General features: G+C 45.1%; 1 protein-coding gene across 3 annotated transcripts in view; it reads left to right on the forward strand.

The window, feature by feature from the left end:
* The first annotated feature begins 224 nt into the window (after positions 1–224).
* prima1 (proline rich membrane anchor 1) overlaps positions 225–24445 on the forward strand; it is a 542280-nt gene continuing 518059 nt past the window's right edge. For all 3 annotated transcript variants that reach the window (XM_059962693.1, XM_059962686.1, XM_059962679.1), the window contains exons 1-2: positions 225–1903; positions 2022–2172. In XM_059962693.1, the coding sequence (XP_059818676.1) occupies positions 1820–1903; positions 2022–2172 (235 nt within the window). In that variant the 5' untranslated portion in view covers positions 225–1819. The remainder of the gene's footprint in view (positions 1904–2021; positions 2173–24445) is intronic.

Consider the following 24445-nt stretch of genomic DNA (forward strand, 5'->3'; position numbering starts at 1 on the left):
GTCCCATCGGCTTGTATCAGAACCACAGCTCTCCGTACCCCTCCCATCCCATCCTTAACTTGGCAACTCCTGTTTTGGCAATTTTCATTACTTTTCTTCACCATGTTAATGTTTTCATCAAGAGTCACAAATCTCAGTTAAAAAGACTGTGTATCTTCAAAAGTACTGTGAGAACTCTGCACCTTTAATATACAAAACTTTTATTTTTGTTCATGTATTAAAAATGCAGTGACACAAATGTGCATCAATTGTCAAAGGTCAGCTTGGAGAGGCATGTTTCAAATACCTCACTGGTACTTGAACTTACAGGACTTGATTATAAGAGCAAGGATGCTAAATAAGGCATTAGTCAGGCCTCACTGGCAGTATTGTAAGCAGTTGTGGTCCTTTGTGTTGACACTGGCGAGTCCGGAGGTTGTTTCCAGGATGATTCCAGGAAGGAAGGGGTTAACGGATGAGCAGCATTTGATGTCGCTAGGCCTGTACTCGCTGGAGTTCAGAGGAATGGGGGGGGGGGGGGGGGAAGAACCTCATTGAAATCTATCGAATATTGAAAGGTCTAGCTAGAATGGATGTGGAAATATTTCCTTTAGTGGGGGAACCTTGGACCAGAGGGCGCAGTCTCAGAACAGAGGGACATCCTTTCAGGATAAAGCTGAGGAGGCTTGTCTATAGCCAAAGGGTAGAGAATCCGTTAATTCATTGCCACAAACACAGTGGAGACCAAGTTATTGAATACAGAGGTTGATGGGTTCTTGATTAGTCAGGGCGTGAAAGCCTGCGGGGAGAAGACAGGAAAATGGGGTAGAGAGGGATAATAAATCAGCCACGATAGAATGGCTGAGCAGACTCGATGGCCCGAATGGTCACGGCACCCATGTCTACCTATTACAGAGCCACGAGTCCACGGTTCTCTCAGTCAGTGCAGGCACTTGATGCAACTTACACAACATGGCGGGCACTAGATAAGGCGCAGGAGGGTTCAGTGTGTATGTCTGCCTTCGGTACTGTGCAGATTCATCTCGACTAGGGAAAGCAGGGACCCACTGTACCATGGATCGGGCGGCAGAGGAGCAGGGACTCCGTCTGCACGGGGATGTGACAGCGGAATAAATCCAAGCCGCGTTGTCTCACTCGGGCAGCGCACAATGGACACGCTCCACCGGCATGAAAAATCGCTGCAGCCACCAGACCCGGAGCCAAGTTGTTTGAGCCAGGGATGATCGCGCCTGCTCCGGGGTCGGCTGACAACGGCGAAACCCGTTTCGGAGCTCCCGGGACGTAAAACCCCGCTGTCATCCCTACGCTACCAAGGTTAGATAAGAAGGGGCGGGAGGGTGGACGCCGCTGTTCAGACATGTCCCTCGGAGGCAGGAGCTGAGCTGAGCCGAGGTGTCGCCCGCACACTCGCACATCTGAACCGGTTCGCTCGGCCGGCAGAAGTCCTGGTTTGGTCACCTCCCCTCTGGGCGCTCATCGCCTGTTGCAGCTCGTAAACGTGCGGAAGCTTCCGCTTCTGGGTGCTGGTAACTTTTCTGCCCCCGGATCGCAGCCCGGCTCTGGGATTTTCAGACAGACCTGGCGTGCCCCTCTGCCCCCATCCTTCGGCGCGCAAGAAGCAGTCCGGGATTCTGCGGACGCGCAGTTCGGAAACTCTTCAAAGAGGCAGTGCGTCAGCCCGGAGAACTTTTGGGAACAAAATTCAAACCACTCCCGACAGAGTTGCGAGGGAATTCGATTGGAAGACTTCACCCCCTCCGAACTCGGAATCGCGTCCCGTTTTAACTTTGAGTCTGAGGTTGGGACAGAAGTGTGGAGAATGCAGACGGCTGAACTTCCGCAGCTTCCAGTTCCCTGTCTGCCAAACGGCTACATTTCAATGTCTCTGATATTTATATTTCAGGTGAGTTACCGTGCAGAGCGCAGCAGGCGTCCGTCTGAACATAAATTAATACTTGCTTATCGGTGTATGAGAGCCTTTCGGCTCCCCCCGCCCTGCTTAACGCCGGTCTCTTTGGCAGCTTTGTCAGGGCGAACTCCAGAAGTCAGCCGGGGGGTCGTTGTTTGAGACGGAGGAGACCACCAGCTGTCATGAGCTCTGTTCGTGTCGACCACCCCCGTTACCCCCTCCGCCGCCACCCCCTCCTCCGCCCAGGCAGTCGGGCTTTCCAAGTAAGTAGAAAGCATACCCTTCATAGTGTGAGTGTGTGTGTGGGGGTGGGGGGGGAGAAAACCCTACCCTCCCCAAGCACTCTGGACGGCTGGACTAGACAAGATACGCCCCCCCCCCCTTCATTTTCCTGTTTATCTATCCTCGGTAAAGTCAGGAGTTTACTATCAGCCCGAGGTTAAATATAATGTTGAACGTGATCGCGTTCGTTACAATCTGCGACTTCATTTGGCAAGGTTGGGGGACCTGGGCTATATTGTGTTTTGGTGACTGTATGTTTACCGCTGTCGTAATTAAATGGGCTCTTTCGTGTGACTGTTGGTCCTGCGTTTTGCACCTTGACCCGGCAGGAACACTGTTTCATTCGGTTGTCTTCATCGGTCTGGTTGAAGGACAATTAAACTTGAACTTCAGTAGACCTTTCCAACCAGTCTCCCTGTGCCTTTGCTGTGGTGGTCGTTTCTAGTGACACTGCTGGCCACTCGGCAACAACAACAAAGGCACATCTTTTCAAATAAAGTTTACAATACTGGAGACTGAGCTCAGTAAGAGACACCCTGTGGTTATCTAGGAGGTAGTTGAGTTTGGATTATGATTGTATTGCTGATTGGGGAGGGGAGATTTGATTGAGGCGCACAAGATTATGAGGGCTGTAGATAGGGTAAGTCTAAGCAGGCACTGAAGTTGGGTGGGACTATAACTAGAGGTCACGGGTTCAAGGAGAAAAGTGAAATGTTCAAGGGGAACATGAGGGGGAAGTTCACGCAAGAGGGTAGTGAGCATGTGGAACGAGCTGCCAGTGCAAGTTCGATTTCAACAATTAAGAGAAATTTGAACATGGAGGGATGTGGTCTGAGTGCAAGTCAATGGTTTGGCATGGTCTAGATGGGCTGAAAGGCCTTTTTCAGCGCTGTAGTGTTCTATGATAAATAAGTAATAAAAAATGAAATTTGTTCACAATTCTTCAATCAAAGTCCGTTTGCATTTATGAAAACATTGAAATCAGGGGAGCCTCTTCATAAGCTTTACTGTGATTATTTTAAGGGCAAACACCTTTATAAGAACTATGCTAGGCTGTAGATCATACTTTATAAAATTTCTATAAACATATATTTTATACAATTCAAATCCTAGTTGTTGGGATGTGTTTTTGCTATAATGAATATCACTGAGATTTAATTTGGAGATACGGTAATTTAGAGAATTTAAGGCAGCCAGGTAGTGTAGCGGTTTGTGTGGTGCTATTACAGCTCGGGCATTCCGGAGTTCGGAGTCTGTCTCAGCACCCTCTGTAAGCAGACTCTGCGGGTGCTCCCTGTGTTTCCTCTGGGTTCTCCAGTTGCCTCCCACAATCCAAAGACGTACAGTATTGATTAATTGTCCCATGACTGAGTTCCAGTTCAGTCAGGGTTGTTGAGGGTTGCTGGGCGGCATGGTTTGAAGGGCCAGAAAGGTTATTCCATTCTACTAACTAAAGAAACATACAGTACAATAACAGGCCATGCCAGCCTTTGGAGACTCTGCCACCCCAATAACACACGTGACCAATGAACATACTAGCCTGTACATCTTTGAGCTGTGGGTGGAAACCAGACCTGTCACGGCACAAACGTGCAAACTCCTCACAGACAGCAGCGGGAATTGATTCCAGGTCACTGACATTGTGCTAACCACTACACCACTGTACTGCCCCATTAGAACAAGTGATACTATTTGTTAAAAATAGTATTTATGATTATTTATTATAATGAAAATAAAAGTAACCTGTTTTATGATTATTTTCATGTAAAGTCTAAAATGGTTAAATACAAGCGATCCTCACAGTCTAGTTGTATCAGGGCATTTCTGACCTGGAGGTTTCCCCAGCCACCAGCGAATTTTCACAACTCTTCTCAGACATCAGTTCTGTTTTCCTTTTATAATTTTAGCAGCTAATCACAGTATTCTTGTTGTGTCTGGTCTTCACCCAGCTAATAGGATTCACCTGCCACTCATTCCAGACTCATCACTGGCAACCTCTTTAACCCAGTTCTCAACCACAGTCCTTGTTCACCCATCAAATCAGACGGCCTCGAGCTGTTGTTTCTAACTTTCCCTCTCCCTGCCTGAAGTTTCCCTTGTTGCCTGTTGTGTTCAGTATCTGTTCTCTTGTGTGACCCCTCATGGCTTGTTATTTTTCCATCTATTATTAAAGTTATCGCTTACTGCTGAATTGTCTCCACTGCCCTGCTTCTGGGTCAAGCCTCCTCTACATTTCCTGACATGTTGTGGGGTTTATTAAATACTCAGTGCATGGGCGAGCTTTGTGAATGGTAAACTGCAAGCTGTCAGTGAAAGCTTGCCTCAGGCTTTTGGCTACACTAACAATAGATCACATCAGTGCAGGCCAGGCCAAATTACCCCATTGTAATCATGAGATTATGTAATGTCAAATAATCCCAGGCTTGGGGTTGTGTTTATTCTTTCTCTGCTAACCTGACAGTAAAGGAAATGTAGCAGACAGTTTGACATGAACACAGCAAGAGTAGGTTTTTTTTGGTGGGATCAATTTATGTAATATCTTTCATAGCCTGGCTCAGTTTGTTTTGTATCAGAATCAGGTTTAATATCACTGGCATGTAGCATGAAATTTATTGTTATGCAGTAGCAGTGCATTGCAATCCATAATAATTAAGAGCTACAAGTTACAGTAAGAGTAAAAGTGCAAAAGTCTTAGGTGTTTGTGTGTATATAATCTATCTATCTATCTAGGGTGCTGAAGCCCCTTGCACGGTGCTGTAATTGTCTATGTGGAGGGGAGAACAAGCTTGTAAATCTGGTGGGGGGGGGGAAAGGGTTTTGGTAATGGTGAGGGTGGAGTTACGTGGGGCAGATGGTAGAGAAGGAATGCCAGTCCAGGGGCTGGCACAGATGTAGTCACACCCTGCCCTGAGACACCAGGCACAGTATGTCTCTCTGGTGCTTCCCACTCCCTCCCTCTCCCTTCAACTTTTCCCAACCATGATTCCTGTGAGATAATGTACATGAGTTAATTATCCACTCAGAATCTGATGGCAGAGGGGAAGAAGCTGTTCCAAAATTGCTGAGTGTGTACCACCTCCTTGATGGTAACAATGAGAAGAGGGCATGTCCTGGGTGTTGGGGGCCCTTAATGATGGTTGCTGCCTTTGAGGCATTGCTTTTCGAAGATGTCCTTGATGCTGGGGAGGAAAGTGCCCGTGATGGAGCTGACTTGGTAGTTACTCGGTCTTTTAAAACATCTGATGATGCTGTGGTGTCAAATGCTCGTTGTTCGTCTACAGTGAGCTTCTATTCAGCAAAGGATCACTTAATATTTTTATCAGCAATGTTGCAGAGATGTTTTGTAACAAGGTAACCTTTGTAGGTCATTGGCATTGTTTAGTTCACCAAAGGCTTTTAGAAAGCATGCAATCTGTTAACTTTTGGATGGAAGTATTAGATCTTTGTGTAAAGTATGTTTGACATCAAATGTAAAACAAAGGGAGAAAATGTTTTCTCACATAAAGGTTCTGTGCAATATATTTAATTCGTGTATTGAATACATAAAGGACAGAGTGTAATGACAGTAATTTGCCTAATTAACTCAAGTGGAAAATAGATCTATCAACACGAGATTCTGCAGATGCCAGAAAGCCAGAACAACACACTCAGCAGTTCAGGCAGCATCTTTTTCTCCAGACCTTTACCTTTATCATCTATCACTTCCCAGCTTCTCACTTCATCTCCTCTCTCCCACCAACCTGGCTCCACCTATCACCTCCTAGTTTGTACTCCTACCCCTTCCCCTACCTTCTTATTTGGTCTTCTTTTCCCTTCCCTATCCAGGCCTGGTGAAGAGTCTCGGTCCAAAACGCCGACTGTTTATTCATTTCCTTAGATGCTGCCTGACCTGCTGAGTTCCTCCAGCATTTTGTATATATCTGCTATATGGACACTGCTTGTTCTACACGGCAAGTTCACTGGGCTGTCTTTCAGACAAACCACAGTATGCTTCATTCTGCCTCCTCCTCCAGCTGCCTATCACCTCCCTCATGGTTCTGCCTTCTTCTACTACCCATAGTGCTTTCCCCTTACATTCCTTCGTCACCTTTCCCGCCTATCCCCTCCCTGCTTCCCCTCCCCCACCCCTTGATCTCTCCTCTGATTGGTTTTTCACCTGGCACCTACCAGCCTTCTCCTTCCCACCCTCCCCCCACCTTCTTTACAGGGCCCCTGTCCCCTCCCTCTTCAGTCCTGACGAAGAGTCTTGGCCTGAAACGTTGACCGCTCGTTTCCACGGATGCTGTCCGACCTGCAGAGTTCCTCCAGCTTGTTGTACGTGTCCACAGTATATCTCCCCCTTGATTTAATATTGCCTTCCACAAAACAGTGCCTTTAAGTATGTGTTATGTACACCAAATGCAATTGCCTATCAACCACCAGGGTCCTGAACTAGAGGGGATAAGTTCACACAACTTCCCTGGCCCAATCACTGAATTGTTCCCACAGATTTTCAAGGACTCTTTGTCTCGTCTTCTCCATATTTATTGCTTTCTTTATTTTTATTTCTATTTTACATTTGTACATCTTGCTGTCCTTTGCACATTATTGTTTGTCCATCCTGCTGGGCGCTGTCATTCATTGGTTCTATGGTGTTCCTTGAATTTACTGTGAATGCCTGCAAGAAAAGGTATTGATGGGGACACGTGATAAATTTCATAAATTTACTTTGAACTTTAGTACTATCAGTCCTGTTAAAGTAGCATGTAACTTAAAATAGTCTCAAAACTGTTTTATTGTAGAATTGATTTTTGTCCTATTACAGAGTAATACCTAATCACTTAAAAACAATTATGAGCTAGTATACTGTTAAATTAAAATCGCCATCAATAGATTGTGTGTTACTTCCTTTTAGATATGCATTTTATTATGCACCTCTGGCAGATCTTCCATGTCAATGTATGTACAACATAAAATGCACTGATTTGTAAATGCAGAGGTTTGCCATCATTGGGTATTATTCTATCCATTTCAAGGAAACTGTTTAATTGCTATAAAATGAATAGAAATTGGATATCTCAGAATTGTTTTGTTCAGCTCCTGGAGAGGTGTGGGCAGAAGTGTGTTACTACAAAATCATACCCATTACAAATTCAACAGTGTAGCAAACATGATGTCGTTTTTCCTGTATCACCAGAAAAATTCCCCGAGCACTGATTGATGTGTTCAGGATGTGCTGTTTTATAAAATAGGGACCTCCTATATCACAATGGCATATACCACAAAGTCTCTCATTTCTCAGCAGCAGTACAATGCAGTGTAATATAAATTGCAATAAAATATATACAGTAAATTCATGTAGCACAATATATATCCAGTATATCTATATGAGGCACTGCTCGTGGCTGCACAAGACCAGCTGCTGAGCACGAGAGCAATAGAAGCAGGGATCTGTCACCCCAGACGAGACCCAAGATGCAGACTGCGAGGAATCTGCTGAAACCTCCCTCACGTAGCAGCAGGGTGCAAGATATAGCAACACTGAACAACCAAGTTGCAGGAATTGTGTACAGGAACATCTGTGCTAACTATGGACTGGACACACCCAAATCCAAATGGGAAACATCTGAGAAGGAAGGAATTATCCCAGTGGTGATAGAAGCACCGGGAGCTATGACACAAGGACTGGGAAGGTGGCTCCGGCAAATCCAGGGAACATTAGAGATTTCGGTCCAGAAGAGCGCATCGCTAGGAACAGCTGGCATACAGCCACTTATTTGCGATGACTCTTAAAGAATAAAAACTATTCGAGAAAACAGCCAGGATTCCTTTCCAGTCAACCATGGACAATACAGTAAGCAGCATTGCTTTAAGGCATTTAATAGATCTACTGTTACTCAAAATCAACAAATATCGGACAGCAATCTCCAATACGAGGGGTGATTGATAAGTTTGTGGCCTAAGGTAGAAGAAGTCAATTTTAGAAAACCTAGCACATTTATTTTTCAACATAGTCCCCTCCTACATTTACACACTTAGTCCAGTGGTCGTGGACCTCCAGAAAGTGTCCACAGATGGGTGATTGGTAAGTTTGTGGCCTAAGGTAGAAGGAGATGAGTTATATAGCTCTCGTTACATGCACATGCAGTTCAACTCAGTGATTATGCAGAAAGTTTGAAGTTAATAATTTCAAACTTTCTGTATAATCACTCAAAGTGTCGAACTGCATGTGCATGTAACGAGAGCTGTATAACTCATCTCCTTCTACCTTAGGCCACAAACTTACCAATCACCCATCCGTGGACACTTTCTGGAGGTCCAAGATCCGTATGCTCCACGACTACTGAGCTAAATGTGTAAATGCAGGAAGGGACTATGTTGAAAAATAAATGAGCTAGGTTTTCTAAAATTGACTCCTCCTACCTTAGGCCACAAACTTATCAATCACCCTATGGCACATGAGGTACCTAATAATGTGGCCACTGAGTATATATTAGGTATTAGAGAAATTTCCCGGTACAAAAATCAAATAAAAGGGGTGAAAGAATTGACACAATGTTTGTTATATTTGCTAAGGAATGAAAAGGAACCCTTCAATCATCAGCCTCCTGAACCTGTGGCGATAATTTCATTCAGTTTCACTCACCCCTTCGCTGAACAGTTCCTACGACCTATGGACTCATTTTCAAGGACTCTTCATCCCATGTTCTCCATATTTATTGCTGGTTTTAAATTATTATTTTATTTTTGTATTTTCACAGATTGTTGTCTTTTGCAAACTGGTTGTTTGTTCACCCTGTTGGGTGGGGCCTTTCATTGTTCCTATTTTAGTTATCGGATTTACTGAGGATGTCCCAAGGAAATCGAATCTCAGGGTTGTAGATGATGACGCATATATACTTTTACTTTGAGCTTAGAACTTAAAAGAAACTATTCAGTAATCATAAATAAAATTCACTGAACAGATACTTGAGTAGTTAGTAAACATTGTGGCAATTGCTTTATCCCTTTGATTAAATCCTGAGCAGTGAATTATCTTTCTGATATATTCTGCTTGTCAGCAGTTTTGTGTCCCATCTAAGAAAAGATGTCCTGGCATTGGAGTGAGTCCAGAGAAAGTTCACAAGAGAGCTTCCAGAAATAAAAGGGTTAACTCATTTCATGGCTTTGGGCTTGTACTCACTGGAGTTTAGAAATATTGAAATGTCCAGAGAGAGTGAATGTCGAGAGGATGTTTCCTATAGTGGGAACCAGAGGCCACAGTCTCAGGACAGAGGGACGTTTATTTAGAACAGAGATGAGGAGGAATTTCTTTAGCCAGAGGGTGCTGAATCTATGAAATTCATTGCCAAGTCATTGGGTACATTTAAAGCAGAGGTTGATAGATTCTTGATTAGTCAGGATGTCAAAGGTTACAGGGAGAAGGAAGGAGAATGGGGTTGAGAGATAATAAATCAGCCATAATGGAATGGCAGAGCAGACTCGATGGGCTGAATGGCCTAATTCTGCTCCTATGTCTCGTGGTCTTACTGCCCATGCATAAAAGCTCTGTGAAGATACTGACAGGGCTTCTCCTTCATGCTTTGGTGCTCTTCAACAGAGTTCAATCAAGGAAAGCTTTAAAGAATATGTCCTGAAGAAGGGTCTTAGCCCAAAATGTTGACTATTTATTTCTGTAGATACTGAGTTACTCCGGTCACAGTGTCAACAGTCACACACAGCACTATAAGATTGAAAGATGCAGTAAAGGAGTCCAAGCTCAAGCTATCGAATGCCACAGAGATCTGTGATCCACCACAACACAGCTTGTTTGTGGCCGAGCAGACACTCAGGAGACAGCTCCGATGCCAGCCTGGGCACTGCGCCACACTGCCTCCGGTCGAATGCACCGGCTCTGACGACTCTCCACTGGTGACTATAAACTGGCAGCATTGTGTCCTGAGGCTAAGTCCTTGCATGTACAAGATAGCAAACACGTTTAGGATATCAGTAAAATACAACCATGCAAAAAAATATATAGTATAAACAGTCGACACTGTGGTTCGAGGCCTAGTCCTTACTGCGACTGAGCCCTGCCATCCAGCCCTGCCCTACACCAAAAATCAGTACATCTAACCTGCGGTACACCACATTTACAATCTCCAATGGGTCTTGTAATCACAAAAAAATCAACCAAGATGGACACTCACTATTACATAGAACGCCTCCTTCGACTCGGGCAGGAGCACGTTGTGCAGCTCCTTCATTATCTCTGCCAACGAGCAACTCGCTGATGGGGTAGACCTGCAGTACTTTAACTTCTTAACCGACAGCAGAATCTTGCGATCATTAAAATTAAGATTCAATACGACAGAAGCATCTTTTGTTGACCCTGCAGAAGCCACTGTGACTGAATGTGCTGCCGTCTCACCGGAAGGTTTTACTGGAGATGGTACTAAACTGGGCTTAATGTAATACTGCCTTGCACCCTTCTCTGGTCCTCCCTCTCCTGTTGATGGGGACGAGGATATAACACCTTCTCCGGGCCTCGCTCTCCTGTTGATGGGGACGAGGATATAACACCTTCTCTGGTCCTCCCTCTCCTGTTGATGGGGACGAGGATATAACACCTTCTCCGGGCCTCGCTCTCCTGTTGATGGGGACGAGGATATAACACCTTCTCTGGGCCTCCCTCTCCTGTTGATGGGGACGAGGATATAACGCCTTCTCCGGGCCTCCCTCTCCTGTTGATGGGGACGAGGATATAACGCCTTCTCCGGGCCTCCCTCTCCTGTTGATGGGGACGAGGATATAACACCTTCTCTGGGCCTCCCTCTCCTGTTGATGGGGACGAGGATATAACACCTTCTCTGGGCCTCCCTCTCCTGTTGATGGGGACGAGGATATAACGCCTTCTCCGGGCCTCCCTCTCCTGTTGATGGGGACGAGGATATAACGCCTTCTCCGGGCCTCCCTCTCCTGTTGATGGGGACGAGGATATAACACCTTCTCTGGGCCTCCCTCTCCTGTTGAAAATCACAAAGTAGAATTAAAATTTTATGATTTATTTATCGAGACACAGCACAGAGTGGACCGTGCTGGCCATTCAAACCGCGCCCGCCACCCAGGAATCCCCCCGGTTTAATCCTAGCCTAATCATGGAACAATTTACAATGACCAATTAACCTACCAACTGGTACGTCTTTGGACTGTAGAAAGAAACCTGGGCAGTCACAGTGAGAACGTACAAACTCCTTATAGTCAGTGGTGGGAGTTGAACTTTGGTGGCCGGACGGTAGAGCATTGTGCTAACCACTGCAATACCATGCCACCCATTCAGGAATTTTAAATCCACAGCCATATGGAAACTGGCTCTACACCACTGAACTGGCGTGGTGGATGTGGGTTGAATTTCAATGTTCAGGAGAAAGCCATGGTCTTGGGGAGAATGTACAAACTCCATTCAGACAGCAGCGGTGAGACTTGAACCCCGGTCGCCTGTACACAGTAAATCAAAGAAATGAAATAGAACCAATGACAGACTGCCCCCAGCAAAATGGGCAGACAAGCTGCAAAAGTCAACAAACTGTAGACATAAAAAGAAATGTTAATAATAATAGTAAATAAATACACAATAAAGATTAATGTCATGAGCTGAAGAAAGTGAGTCCACAGGTTGTGAGTGACAGGCCAAGTGAACACTGAGCACATTTACAAGGAGCACTGTCACAGGAAAGCAGCATCCATCATCAGGGACCCCACCACCCAGGACATGCTCTCTTCTTGCTGCTGCTATTAGGAAGAAGGGACAGGAGCCTCAGGACCCCCACCACCAGGTTCAGGAACAGTTATTACCTCTTAACTATGATGCTCTTGAAGCAAAGGGAATAACTTCACTCACCCCATCACTGAACCATTCTCACAACCTATGGATTCACTTTCAAGGACTATTCAGCTCATGATTATGATATTTATTGTTTATTTATTTATAATTATTATTTCATTTGCACAGTCTGTTGTCTTTTTCATTCTGGTTGTCTTCCTGTTAGTGTGGTCTCATTGATACTAGTATGGGTTTTGGTTACTTTGAGTATGCCTGCAAAAAAAAGAATCTCAGGGTTGTAGATGGTGACATGTATGTACTCTGATAATAAATTTATTTTGAAGTTGAGTGAAATTATCTCTCTGGTTTAAGAGCTTACTGGTTGAGGGAGTCCTCAAAAGGAGTCCCTGTACGTCCTCCTCATGGAGTGCGTGGGTTTTCTCCGGGTATTGCGATTTCCCCCCAGAGTCCAAAGATGTCCCCGTTAGGAAGTTAATTTGTCATTGTAAATTGTCCCGTGATTAGGTTAGAGTTAAGTTGGGGGTTGCTGGGCGGCCTGGCGCAGCACAGCTCGAAGGGCAGGGTGGGCCCATTCCGCCTTGATGTCAAAGTAAAATATTAAACCAGTTTCTGTTTGAAACAGCTCACCAAACCAACAGAAATAGTTGGGTTGTTCTGATGTAAGAACATCATTCTGAAATATTAACTCTTTGTCTCCCATTAAAGAGGACAGCTGATCTGCTGAGAACCTCCAGCAATTTGTTTTTATTCACTTGAGGGGGAGCAGGTCCGGGAATTCTTTATACCTGGATGACCAATGTGCTGATCACTCTCACCATTGGAAGGTCAGTTGGGGAAAGTAATTCCCATGCAATGTCTCAATTAATTCCAAACGTATTGCAGCCGGAAAGGGATTGAAGAGCTCAGGAGCATTGTTTTAAAGTGGAAATCTGTAGAGTGCATGAACTAAAGACACCAAGAGTATACACTCAGTGGCCACTTTATTAGGTACACCTGCCCATTTAATCAATCGTGTGGCACCAACTCAGTGGGTAAAAGAGCATGCAGACATGGTCAAAAGGATCAATTGTTGTTCAGACCGAACATCAGAGTGGGGAAGAAATGTGATCTAAGTGACTTTAATCATGGAATGATTGTTAGCACCAGATGGGGTGTTCTGAGTATCTCAGAAACTACTGATCTTCTGGGCTTTTACGCACAACAGTCAATAGAGTTTACAGAGAATAATGTGCAAAACAAAAAAAACACATGAGACTGATACAGTTTGAGTATACCTACATGGAACATTGTCATTGGAAAGCAGCATCGAACATCAGGGACACCCACCACCCAGGACGTGCTCTGTTCTCTCCGTTGCCGTCAGGAGGAAGGTGTAAGAGCCTCAGGACCTACACCACCAGGTTTGTTGCCCCTCAACCATCAGATTCCTGAACCAGAGGGGGTTCCAGTAAGATGGTGGCGTGCTCTGTTGCAGCGGTTTCTCAGGGGCCAACCAAAGGTGTTATTGTCTTTTGTAAGCATATTTTTCCTGATCACAGATCCTGCTGCACAATAAGAAGTTAAAGTTCCTCAGTTCTACCACATCAGTGGTTGCTCGTGGGTGGAGCAACTAAAGGAGTTGAACTTGGGTCAGAGAGCACCAGAGGAGTTGGTGCACAATTTCGGTGTGTAGTCTAACAGCGAGTGAATGTCCTAGTTGCTTTTCTTGTGATTGCAAGACCCTGTTGGACATTGTTAATGTGGAAGGCTGCCAGTCCGATTCACTGGTGTATTGGCAGATGGCAGGGGAGCTGCACAGCCTCGGTGGTAGGGAGGACTCAGCCTCAAGGCACAGTGCCACCTCTTTACAGCTGCCCGAGAAAGAGGCGTGGGAGTCGGTGTGCTCCACCAGAGTGCCAGGGAAGGCGTGGTACAGCATCCAAGCCCTCCAACACCACTTGGCAGAAGATGAGAGTATTATGTTTGACTATAGACTGCTGCAACATTCATGGACTTGGGGTTTTTTTATTGTGTGACTGAATTTTACTGATACCTTTTATCTGCTTGATATTTTGCGTGCAAAGGAGTTGGTTGTGGACTACAGGAGGAATGGAGACAGGCTCACCCCTATTGACATCAGTGGATCTGGGGTTGAGAGGGTAAACAGCTTCAAGTTTCTCGGCATCCACATCACCGAGGACCTCACATGATGTGTACATACCAGCTGTGTGGTGAAAAGGCACAACAGAGCCTCGTTCACCTCAGATGGTATGGTGAAGTTTGGTATGAGCCCCCAGACCCTAAGAACTTTCTACAGGGACACAATTGAGAGCATCCTGACTGGCTGCATCACTGCCTGGTATGGGAACTGTACTTCCTTCAATCACAGGACTCTGCAGAGAGCGGTGTGGACAGCCCAGTGCATCTGTAGATGTGAACTTACAATGATTCAGGACATTTACAAAGACAGATGTGAGAAAAGGGCCCAAAGGATCTTTGGGGACCCGAGTCACCCAACCACAAACTGTTCCATTTGCTACCATCTGGGAAACGGCACCACAGCATAAAAGCCAGGACCAACAGGCTCCAGGACAGCTTCTTCCACCAGGCCATCAGACTGATTAACTCATGCTGATTTCAGTGTACTCTTTATTACATTGACTGTTCTATTTATTATAAATCACTATGATTTCATTGCACATTTAGACAGAGATGTAAAGATTTTTACTCCTCATGTATGTGAAGGATGTAAGAAATAAAGTCAATTCAATTTAATTCACTGTAAGTGCCTTGTGTTGTGTATGGCTATGGTACTGTGTTTCACACCTTGGTCTCAGAGTAGCGCTGGTTCATTTGGCAGTATTCATGGCTATTCGGATATGGTTGAATGACAGTTAAACTTGAATTTCACTCAACTTCACTTGCACTATTACTGAACTGTTCCCACCACCTATGGGCTCACTTTCAAGGACTCATCATCTCATGTTCTTGATACTATTGTCTGTCTGTCTGTCTGTCTGTCTGTCTTCTCTTCCTTCCTGCTGTATTTGTGCTGTTTGTTGCCTTTTGCACATTGGTTGTCCACCCTGTTGGTGCGATCATTCTTTGATTCTATTATGGTAATCAAATTTATTGAGTGTGCTTGAAGGAAAATGAATGCCAGGGTTGTATATTGTGATATATATGTACTTCGATAATAAATTTACTCTGAACTTTGGCACCAGCAGCATCACAGGAGTTGCCAGTCAGCTTTGAACTCAACGTAAGACTGCATTAAGAACTCCAGCTCTGGATATTTCCGCTCGCTTACTCCTGAAGCCTTCCCCATGAGTGGGTATAGTGGAGGCTTGAGATCAGAGTTTTCCTTCTTCTAGATGAGCTGCCACCCACAGCTGACAAGCCCCACCTGGCCAAAGCACCAGTTACCCACCTTTGTCCCTTCTCTTGTCAGCAGAAACCGTTCCACCAGGCTTAATAGCTAAGCCACACGAGAAGGCCAGGAATTGAACTTGGTTGTCAGAGGCTATTTTTGTAATTAGTTGTACTAATATCATCCTGTGGAAATCTTATAAGAAACTCTTTTACTTCAGAGTCACTTGGATAATTAACTTTATTGCATATTCATACTTTTTAGTTAATTAATCTTACAGCCTACATTATGCTGTCATGTGTTAAGGCATTTGAATGAAAAGGAGTTTCAAATGTTGATTGCTGGTTGATTCTGTGACCTTTTTATTAATTCACTTTCATGATGTGAATGTCAATGTTTTTCAGAAGGCACCAGCGAATCACCTTTTTGAATCACTCTAGTCTACTTATCTGCATACTTCCTCTATGGTATAGGTGGGGAGTTCAGGAATTTTGAGAGGTTAACATAACATTATTACAGAGCAGGTTGAATTCCACCACTGTTTGTATGTTCTCCCTGCGACCACCTGGGCTTCCTCCAGGTGGTCCGGTTTCCTCCCACATGGGGCTGAGAGGGATAATAAATCAAACATAATGAAATGGCAGAACGAACTCAATGGGCTGAATGGCCTAATTCTGCTCCTCTATCTTATGGTCTTATTGGAAAAACATTGGATCAGTAGGTTAATTGGGCAGAGTAAACTCTGCCAACTCCAGTGCTGCCTGGAATGAGTTGGACAGATGACCAGTTGAGATGGATCAGCTGAGCTAAAGACCAATTATATCAGGGTTTTAACCTCAAATTATTACAGCCATAGATCTAAATTTGGTTAACAAAATAGAAAAATAAGGAATAGAATAATGGTATGTTTAAAAAAAAACTGGCAGAGGATCGTTCATACTGAAACTGCTCAAGGTCTTCCCCTTTGGGGAATGAGTCTAGGGATTTGTTGCAGACATTCCTGCGTGGTTGATGCATGCATGGCAGAGACCTCTCACCCTCGCATGCACAAGCATTCTGCTGTCTTGCGTTTATAGAAATAAATATTTGTTGCTGTAAAAAGGCTTTGACTTACTGACAGTGATTCATAACTGGAATTAAGAATTGGACTTTGTTTTGGGACAGACAAACTGCACTTCAGTTTATCACTGCCTTCGTGAGAAATGCCTTTGCGTTGAGGAAGTGCATTTTAGGTTGGACAAACTAAAGCAGGCAGAGCAGAGTTTTAAAATTTGAGTTATGTTGGCTCCCTTTCATTTATGACCAAGTAAAATACCAAGAAGTACCAAAAACTACGATGCCACTGTAGTGTGGACACTTTTACAACACAGGACAGTCCAGAGGTCAGTTCTGGCACTGTCCTTCCTGTGAGCGCATGAGTTTCCTCTGGGTGCTCCGCTTTCCTCCCACAGTCCAAATGCATGCTAATTGGTGGTTGTAAATTATCCTGTGTTTAGGCCAGGTTGTTGGGCTGGAAGGACCTGTTTCACACTGTATCTTTAAATAAATAAGCAGATCTAGCAGCCCAAGACTGGCCATCTGTGGGGCACTGGGAGCCATCAGCAACAGCAGAATTGTACTCAACTACAATCTATAACCTCATGGTACTACCAGGTCAGGGGATCAACCCTAGTTCAATGAAGAGTACAGTAGGGCATGCTGAGAGCAACATCAATATGAGGCATCACCACAACACAGGGCTACTTGAATGCCAAACACCATAAGCAGCAAGTAACAGACAGGACTAAGTGGTCCCACAACCAATGGATCAGATCGAAGCTCTGTAGTCCTACCACATGCAGCTGTGAGGGGTGGTGGACAATCAATCAACTCACTGGAGGAGGAGGCTCCATAAATAGAGGAGCCCAGCACATCAGTGCAAAAGATAAGGCTGAGGTATTTGCAACAAGCTTCAGCCAGAAGTGCTGAATAGATGATCCTCTCGAAGTCCCCAGCATCCTAGATGTCAGTATGTGGTCAATCCTGTTCACTCTACGTGATGTCGAGAAACGGCTGAAAGCACTGGATACTACGAAGGCAATGGGCCCAGACAAAATCCCAGCAATAGTCCAGAAGACTTGTGCTCCAGAACTTGCCGCACCACTAGTCAAGCTGTTCCGGTACAGCTACAACACCGGCATCTACCCAGCAATGTGGAAAACTGCCCAGGTATGTCCTGTACACAAGAAACAGGACAAGTCCAACCCCAATTACTGGCCTATCAGCCTACTCTCAATTATCAGCAAAGTATTGGAAGGGGTCATCAACAGTGCTATCATGTAGCACCTACTTGATAATAACCTGCTTATAGATGTCTAGTTTGAGTTCTGCCAAGGCCACTCAGCTCCTGACCTCATCACCTCCTTGGTCCAAACATGGATCAAAGAGCTAAATACCAGAGGTGAGGTGAGAGTGATAGCCCTCAACCTCAAGGCAGCATTTGACTGTGTGGCATCAGGGTGACCTAGCTAAAACTGAGTCAATGTGAATTAAGGGGAAACCCTCCACTGGTTGGAATCATACCTGACACAAAGGAAGATAGTTGGAGGTCAATCATCTCATCCTCAGGCCATCACTGCAGGAGTTCCTCAGTAAAGTGTACTAGGACCAACTATCTTCAGCTGCTTCATCAACGACCTTCCTTCTGTCATAAGGTCAAAAGTGAGGCTGTTCACAGATGACTGCACAATGTTCTGCAGCATTCATCACTCCTCGGTAGTGAAGCAGTTCATACCCAAATGCAACAGGATCTGGACAAAATGCAAGGTCGTGCACTTTGGTAGTAGCAATAAATGTGCAGACTATTTTCTGAACAGGGAAAAAAATCCAGGAATATGAGATGCAGAGGGACTTGGGAGTCTTTGTGCAGAACACCCTGAAGATTAACTTGCAGGTTGAGTTGGTGGTGAGGAAGGCAATTGCTATGTTGGCATTCATTTCAAGAGGTCTAGAATACAAGAGCAGAGATGTAATGCTGAGGCTATATAAGGCACTGGTGAGGCCTCACCTTGAGTATTGTGAACAGTTTTGGGCCTCTCATCTTAGAAAAGATGTGCTGGCATTGGAAAGTGTGCAGAGGAAGTTCACAAGGATGATTCCAGGAATAAAGGGTTGTCATACGAGGAATGTTTGATGGCTCTGAGTCTCTACTCACTGGAATTCAGAAAGATTGGGGGGGATCTCATTGAAACCTTTTGAATGTTGAAAGGCCTAGACAGAGTAGATGTTTCCCATGGTGGAAGAGTCTAGGTCAAGCGGGCACAGCCTCAGGATAGAGGGACGCCCGTTCAAAACAGAGATGCGGAGTAATTTCTTTAGCCAATTTATTGCTACATGCAGCTGTGGAGGCCAGGTTATTGAGTGTATTTAAGGCAGAGATTGATAGGTTCTTGACTGAACATGACATCAAAAGTTACAGGGAGAAAGCTGGGAACTGGGGTTGAGGAGGATATAGAAAAAAGGATCAGCCATGATTGAATGGCAGAGCAGACTCGATGTCCAGATGGCTTAATTCTGCTCTTAGGTCTTATGGTCTATGGTCTAATGTCCAGGCTAGGGCTGACAAAAGGCAAGTAACATTTGAGCCATGCAAGTGCGAGGCAATGACCATCTCCGACACGAGAGACTTGAACCATTGGCCCTTGACATTCAGTGGCATCACCATCACTGAATCCCCGATTTCAACACCCTGGGGTTGCCATTGACAGGAAACTGAACTTGTCCAGCCATATAAACACTGCAGCAACCAGAGCAGGTCAAAGGCTAGGAATCATGTGACATGTAACTCACCTGCTGACTCCCAAAGCCTGTCCACCATTGACTAGGCTCAGGTCAGGAGTGTAATAGAATATTTGCCACTCGCCTGGATGAGTGCAGCTCCAACAACACTCAAGAAGCTCGACACCATCCAGTACAAGGCAGCCGACTTGATTGGTACCCCTTCCACAAGCATCCACTTTCCCCCAGCACTGAGGAACAGTTGCAGCAGTGTGTACTGTCTACAAGATGCACTGCAACAATACACCAAGTTCCTGAGGCAGCACCTTCCGGATCCCCGACCACGACCATCCGGAAGGACAAGAACAGCAGATTCCTGGGAACATCACCACTTGGAAATACCCCTCCAAGTCACTCACCATCCTGACTTGGAAACGTATCACCGTCTTTCCTTGTCACTGGGTCAAAATCATAGAATTCCCTCCCTAACAGCATGGGGGTGTACCTACACCTCAGGGACCGCAGCGGTTCAAGAAGGCAGCTCATCTCCACCTTCTGAAGGGCAACTAGGGATGGGCAATAAATGCTGGCTGAGCTGGCGACGCCCATGTTCCGTAAATGAATAAATGGTATGGTGGTTAGTGCAGTGCTTCACAGCACCGGTGACTGGGTTTCATTCCCACCGCCGTCAGTATGGAGTTTGTACGTTATCCCTGTGTCTGCAGGGTTTCCTCCGGCTGCTCCAGTTCCATACCTCGGGGCAAGGACGCATGCCAATGATCAGTCAGTTGTGGACATGCTATGTAGGCTATCCTTCATAAAATGCTGGAGCCTCGGGAGTGATCACTGCGGAAAGTTGGGTGGGGATGGGGGGAGGGCAAATTGTACTTGGTGGTGGGATCCTGTTGGAGATGGTGGAAGTTACGGAGAATTATGAGATGGACAAACCCAACCCCTTGTTCATTCATCTCACCCGACTGTTCTCCTTCCTGGTACCTCCCTTGCAAATAGAACAAGTGTCACCCCTGCCCCTGCACCACTTCCCTCACTACCAATCAGGGCCCCAAACTGTACTTTCAGGTCAGTTGGGGTCAACTACTGTATCTGGTGCTTCTGGAATGGCCTCCTGTATCTCGATGAGTCCCAACAGATTGGGAGATTGTTTCGCAAAGCATCCACACTCCAACTGCCAGAAAAAGCAGCATCTCCCCTGGCCACCCATTTTAATTCTGCTTCCTATTCCCATTCTGAAATGTCAGTCCATGGCCTCCTCTACTGGCGTGATGAGGCCACACTCAGGTTGGAGGGCAACACCTTATATACCGGCTGGGTAGCCTCCAACCTGATGGCATGAAAATCGTTTTCTTCAACTTCAGGTAATTACCAGACCCATCTCCTCACCAGCCCCCATTCCTGTTTCTCTCTCCCACCTTTTCTCCTTACCTGCCCATCACCTCCCTCTGGTGCTCCTTCCCCTTCCCTTTCTTCTAATGCCTTCTGTCCTCTCCTATTAGATTCCCCCTTCTCCAGCCCTGTATCTGTTTCACCAATCAACATCCCAGTCCTTTACCCCATTTTGTACTTCTTCCTCCCCTCCTCTCACCTTCTTACTCCATCCTCTCATCTTTTTTTCCTCCAGTCCCGAAGCAGGGTCTTGGTCCAAAACATCGACTGTACTCTTTTCCATAGATGCTGCCTGACCTGCTGATTTCCTCCAGCATTTTGTGTTTTCACTTTGGATTTTTCAAGCATCTGCAGAATCTCTTGTTTGTGGCAGTATTTGCAGGCTGCCACTATGAATCCTCAGACCGTGTTGGACATTGACACAACAGTGTATTTCACTGTGTGTCTCGATGTTTTGATGTACATGTGCCAAATAAAGCAACTCTAATCCTTATTTATTCATTCAGTGTGTAGTCGGCTCTTCGAATCGCACCGGCCCAGTAACTTAACAGCCATAATTAACCCTAAACCATAGGTGTCAAACTCAAGGCCCGCAGGCCATATCCAGCCTGGCGTACAATTATATCCGGCCCATGAGATCATTTTAGATGGATCTATTATTTTAATTATTAATGGCCCGGCGATATGAAACCTATGATTGTAAGTTAATACCAATCATAAAAATAATGCTTGCTCAGCAGTCTTCTTCATAAGAAACGGAATTTGTGAAGTGAAATACTTTGTAGTTATAGCAGAGACTGAGACACATGAGAACAGGCTGAAAAAACGGAGGCAATGAAAGCTGCGTTCACACGCGCCCGACTGATCCGGCCCCCATGAAGCTGCATTTTGCCCAATCCGGCCCGTGACCTAAAATGAGTTTGACACCCCTGCCCTAAAATAATCACAGGACAATTTAAAACGACCAATCAACTATACAAAATGCCTTTGGACTTATGGGAGGAAACTAGAGCACCTGGGGAAAACCACGTTTTCTATGGCCTATTTTATCTTGTGCCTCCAAGATGATAGAGTAGATGTGGAGAGGATGTTCCCTATGGTGGGAGTGTCCAAGACCAGAGGACACAGCCTCAGAATAGAGGGGCCTATTTCTAGAATGGAGATGAGGGGGGATTTCTTTAGCCAGTGGGTGGTGAATCTGTGGAATTCATTACCACAGACAGCTGTGGCGGTCAAGTCTTTATGTATATTTAAGGTACAGATAGGCTCTTCACTGGTCAGGGCATGAAGAAATGTGAGGAGAAGGCAGGAGATTGGGGCTGAGAGGAAAATTGGATCAGCCATGATGAAATGGAGCAAACTCGATGGGCCAAATGACCTAATTCTGTTCCTGTTTATTATGGTCTTATGGACTTGAGGTATAAAACCCACACACTGCACAGGGAGTATGTATAGACTGCTTAGAGAACGGCATCGGAACTGCAATAGCATTGCACTAACCACGACACTACTGTGGCACCGACTCATGTATTATTAGATCTTTAATCTAATAATACTTCACTCTTTCCAACAAAGATGAATCTAATGCATCCACATTTTAGTAAGAGCACTTTGGTTTAGAATCAGCTTCATCTCCAGTAGATATTTAGTAGTCGGTAACAATCTCTGGATGGAAATGCAAAAGGTTACAGATGCTGGAATCTGGAGTAACATAGAAAATGCTAGGGGAACTCTGCAGGGCTGGCAGCATCTGTGAAGAGAATTTTTCCATGTTTCAAAGGAGTCTCCAGCAGCAGTTTTCATTTAAAGTCAAAGTTCAAAGTACGATTATTATTAAAGTACAGTATATACACTGGGGCTAGAAGTTTATGAACCCTGTAGAATTTTCTCTATTTCTGTATAAATATGACCTAAAATGTGAACAGATCTTCACACAAGTCCTAAAAACTAGATAACGAGAACCTAACACAAAACATTATACTGTTTATTCATTTATTGAGAAAAATGATCCAATATTACAAGCAACACACACAAAATGCTGGAGGAATTCAGCAGGCCAGGCAGCATCTATGGAAATAAGTACTGTTGACGTTTCAGGCCAAAACCCTTTGGCAGGACATATATGTATTTGTTGAAAAAAGTCTATGAACCTTTGCTTTTAGTAACTGGTGTGGCCCCCTTGTACAGCAATAACTTCAACCAATTGTTTCTGGTAACCGTTGATCAGTTCTGCACATTGGCTTGGAGGAATTTTAGGCCATTCCTTCCAAAACTGCTTCAACTCTGGGATGTTGGTGGGCTTCCTTGCGTGAACTGCTTACTTCAGCTCCTTCCACAACATTTCTATTGGATTACAGTCAGGAGAGTGAGGAGATAATTGATCAGAATTACAGGGAAGTAGTCACTCCTAGGTTGCAGGAGGCAAGTAGTGTGTGATAGTCAGGAGAAATGGGAATGTGAATAGGCGGTCAGCACAGAGCACCCCTGTGGCCATTCCTCTTGATAATAAGTGTACCATTTTGTATACTGTTGTGGGGGATGACCTTCCGGGGGAATGCCACGGAGACCAAATTACTGGCACTGAGCATGGGTCCGTAGTGCAGAAGGGAAAGAGGGAGAAGAGGGGAGCAGTAATGTTAGGGGGCTCAATAGTCAGAGGAACGGACAGGAGATTCTGTGGACATGAACGGGACACCCAGATGGTATGTTGCCTCCCAGATGCCAGGGTCAGGGATGTCTGGGATCGTGTCCACAGCATTTTGGAGGGGAAGGGAGAACAGCCAGGTAACTTGGTACATATTGGTACAAATGAGATAGGAAGGAAAAGCAAAGAGGTCTTGTACCATCTTCTCAGCCTGAGGTCCTGAGGAGAGCTAGGTAGAAAGCTGAGAAGGAAGACCTCCAGGGTAGAAATTTCTGGATTGCTGCCTGTGCTACGCGCCATTGAGGGTAGAAACAGAATGATATGGCAGATAAATGCCTGGCTGAGAAGCTGGTGCAGGGGGCAGAGCCTCAGGTTCTTGGATAATTGCACCAACACCCAAGGGGAACCAATACTCTCACAGGAAGGTTTGCTAGAATGGCTGGGGAGGGTTTAAACTGATTTAGCAGGGACATGGGAACCGGAATGAAGGGACTCTGGATAAGTTAGATGATAAAAAAGCAAAGAGTGTGCAGGAAGGGCAGGCAGATGATAAGGGAAAATTGCAGACAACAGGGTGAGTATCAGTGCATCAGGGATGCAGAGTCAAAAAGGTTAGCAAACACAGTACTCAAAGTGTTACATCTCAATGCATGGAGTAGAAGATATTCTGCTCCCAACTACTTCTATCCTTCAGCCATGATTCAGTGAAGACCACAATATCATACCTGACAACCTGTAATCGAGCAACAAGATCAGCCACCTTATTGCATATACTCTGTGCATTTAGATATAACACTTTGAGTACTGCATTTGCTACCCTTTTTGATTCTGCATTCTTAATAAGACCATAAGATATAGGAGCAGAAGATTGTCAGATATGATGTTGTGACCATCACTGAATCATGGCTGAAGGATAATTGTAGTTGGGAGCTGAACGGCCAAGGTTACACATTGTATCGGAGGGGTAGGAAGGTCGGCAGAGGGGGTGACGTGACTCTGCGGGTAAAGAATGACATCAAATGAGTAGAAAGATGTGACACAGGATTGGAATATGTTGAATCCTTGTGAGTTGAGTTAAGAAACTGCAAGGATAGTCGTGGGAGATTTCAACATGCAGGTCAATTGGGAAAATCAAGTTGTTAATGGATCTCGAGAGTGAGATCAGCAGTATTGGATTGGGTGTTATGTAATGAACCATAGAACCTTACAGCACAGTACAGGTCCTTCAACCCTCCATGTTGTGCCGACCCATATAATCTTTTAAAAAAACTAATAAACCCACACTCCCTATAACCCTCT

This window comes from Hypanus sabinus, chromosome 2 (assembly GCF_030144855.1).
Source record: "Hypanus sabinus isolate sHypSab1 chromosome 2, sHypSab1.hap1, whole genome shotgun sequence".
Lineage (NCBI taxonomy): Eukaryota > Metazoa > Chordata > Chondrichthyes > Myliobatiformes > Dasyatidae > Hypanus > Hypanus sabinus.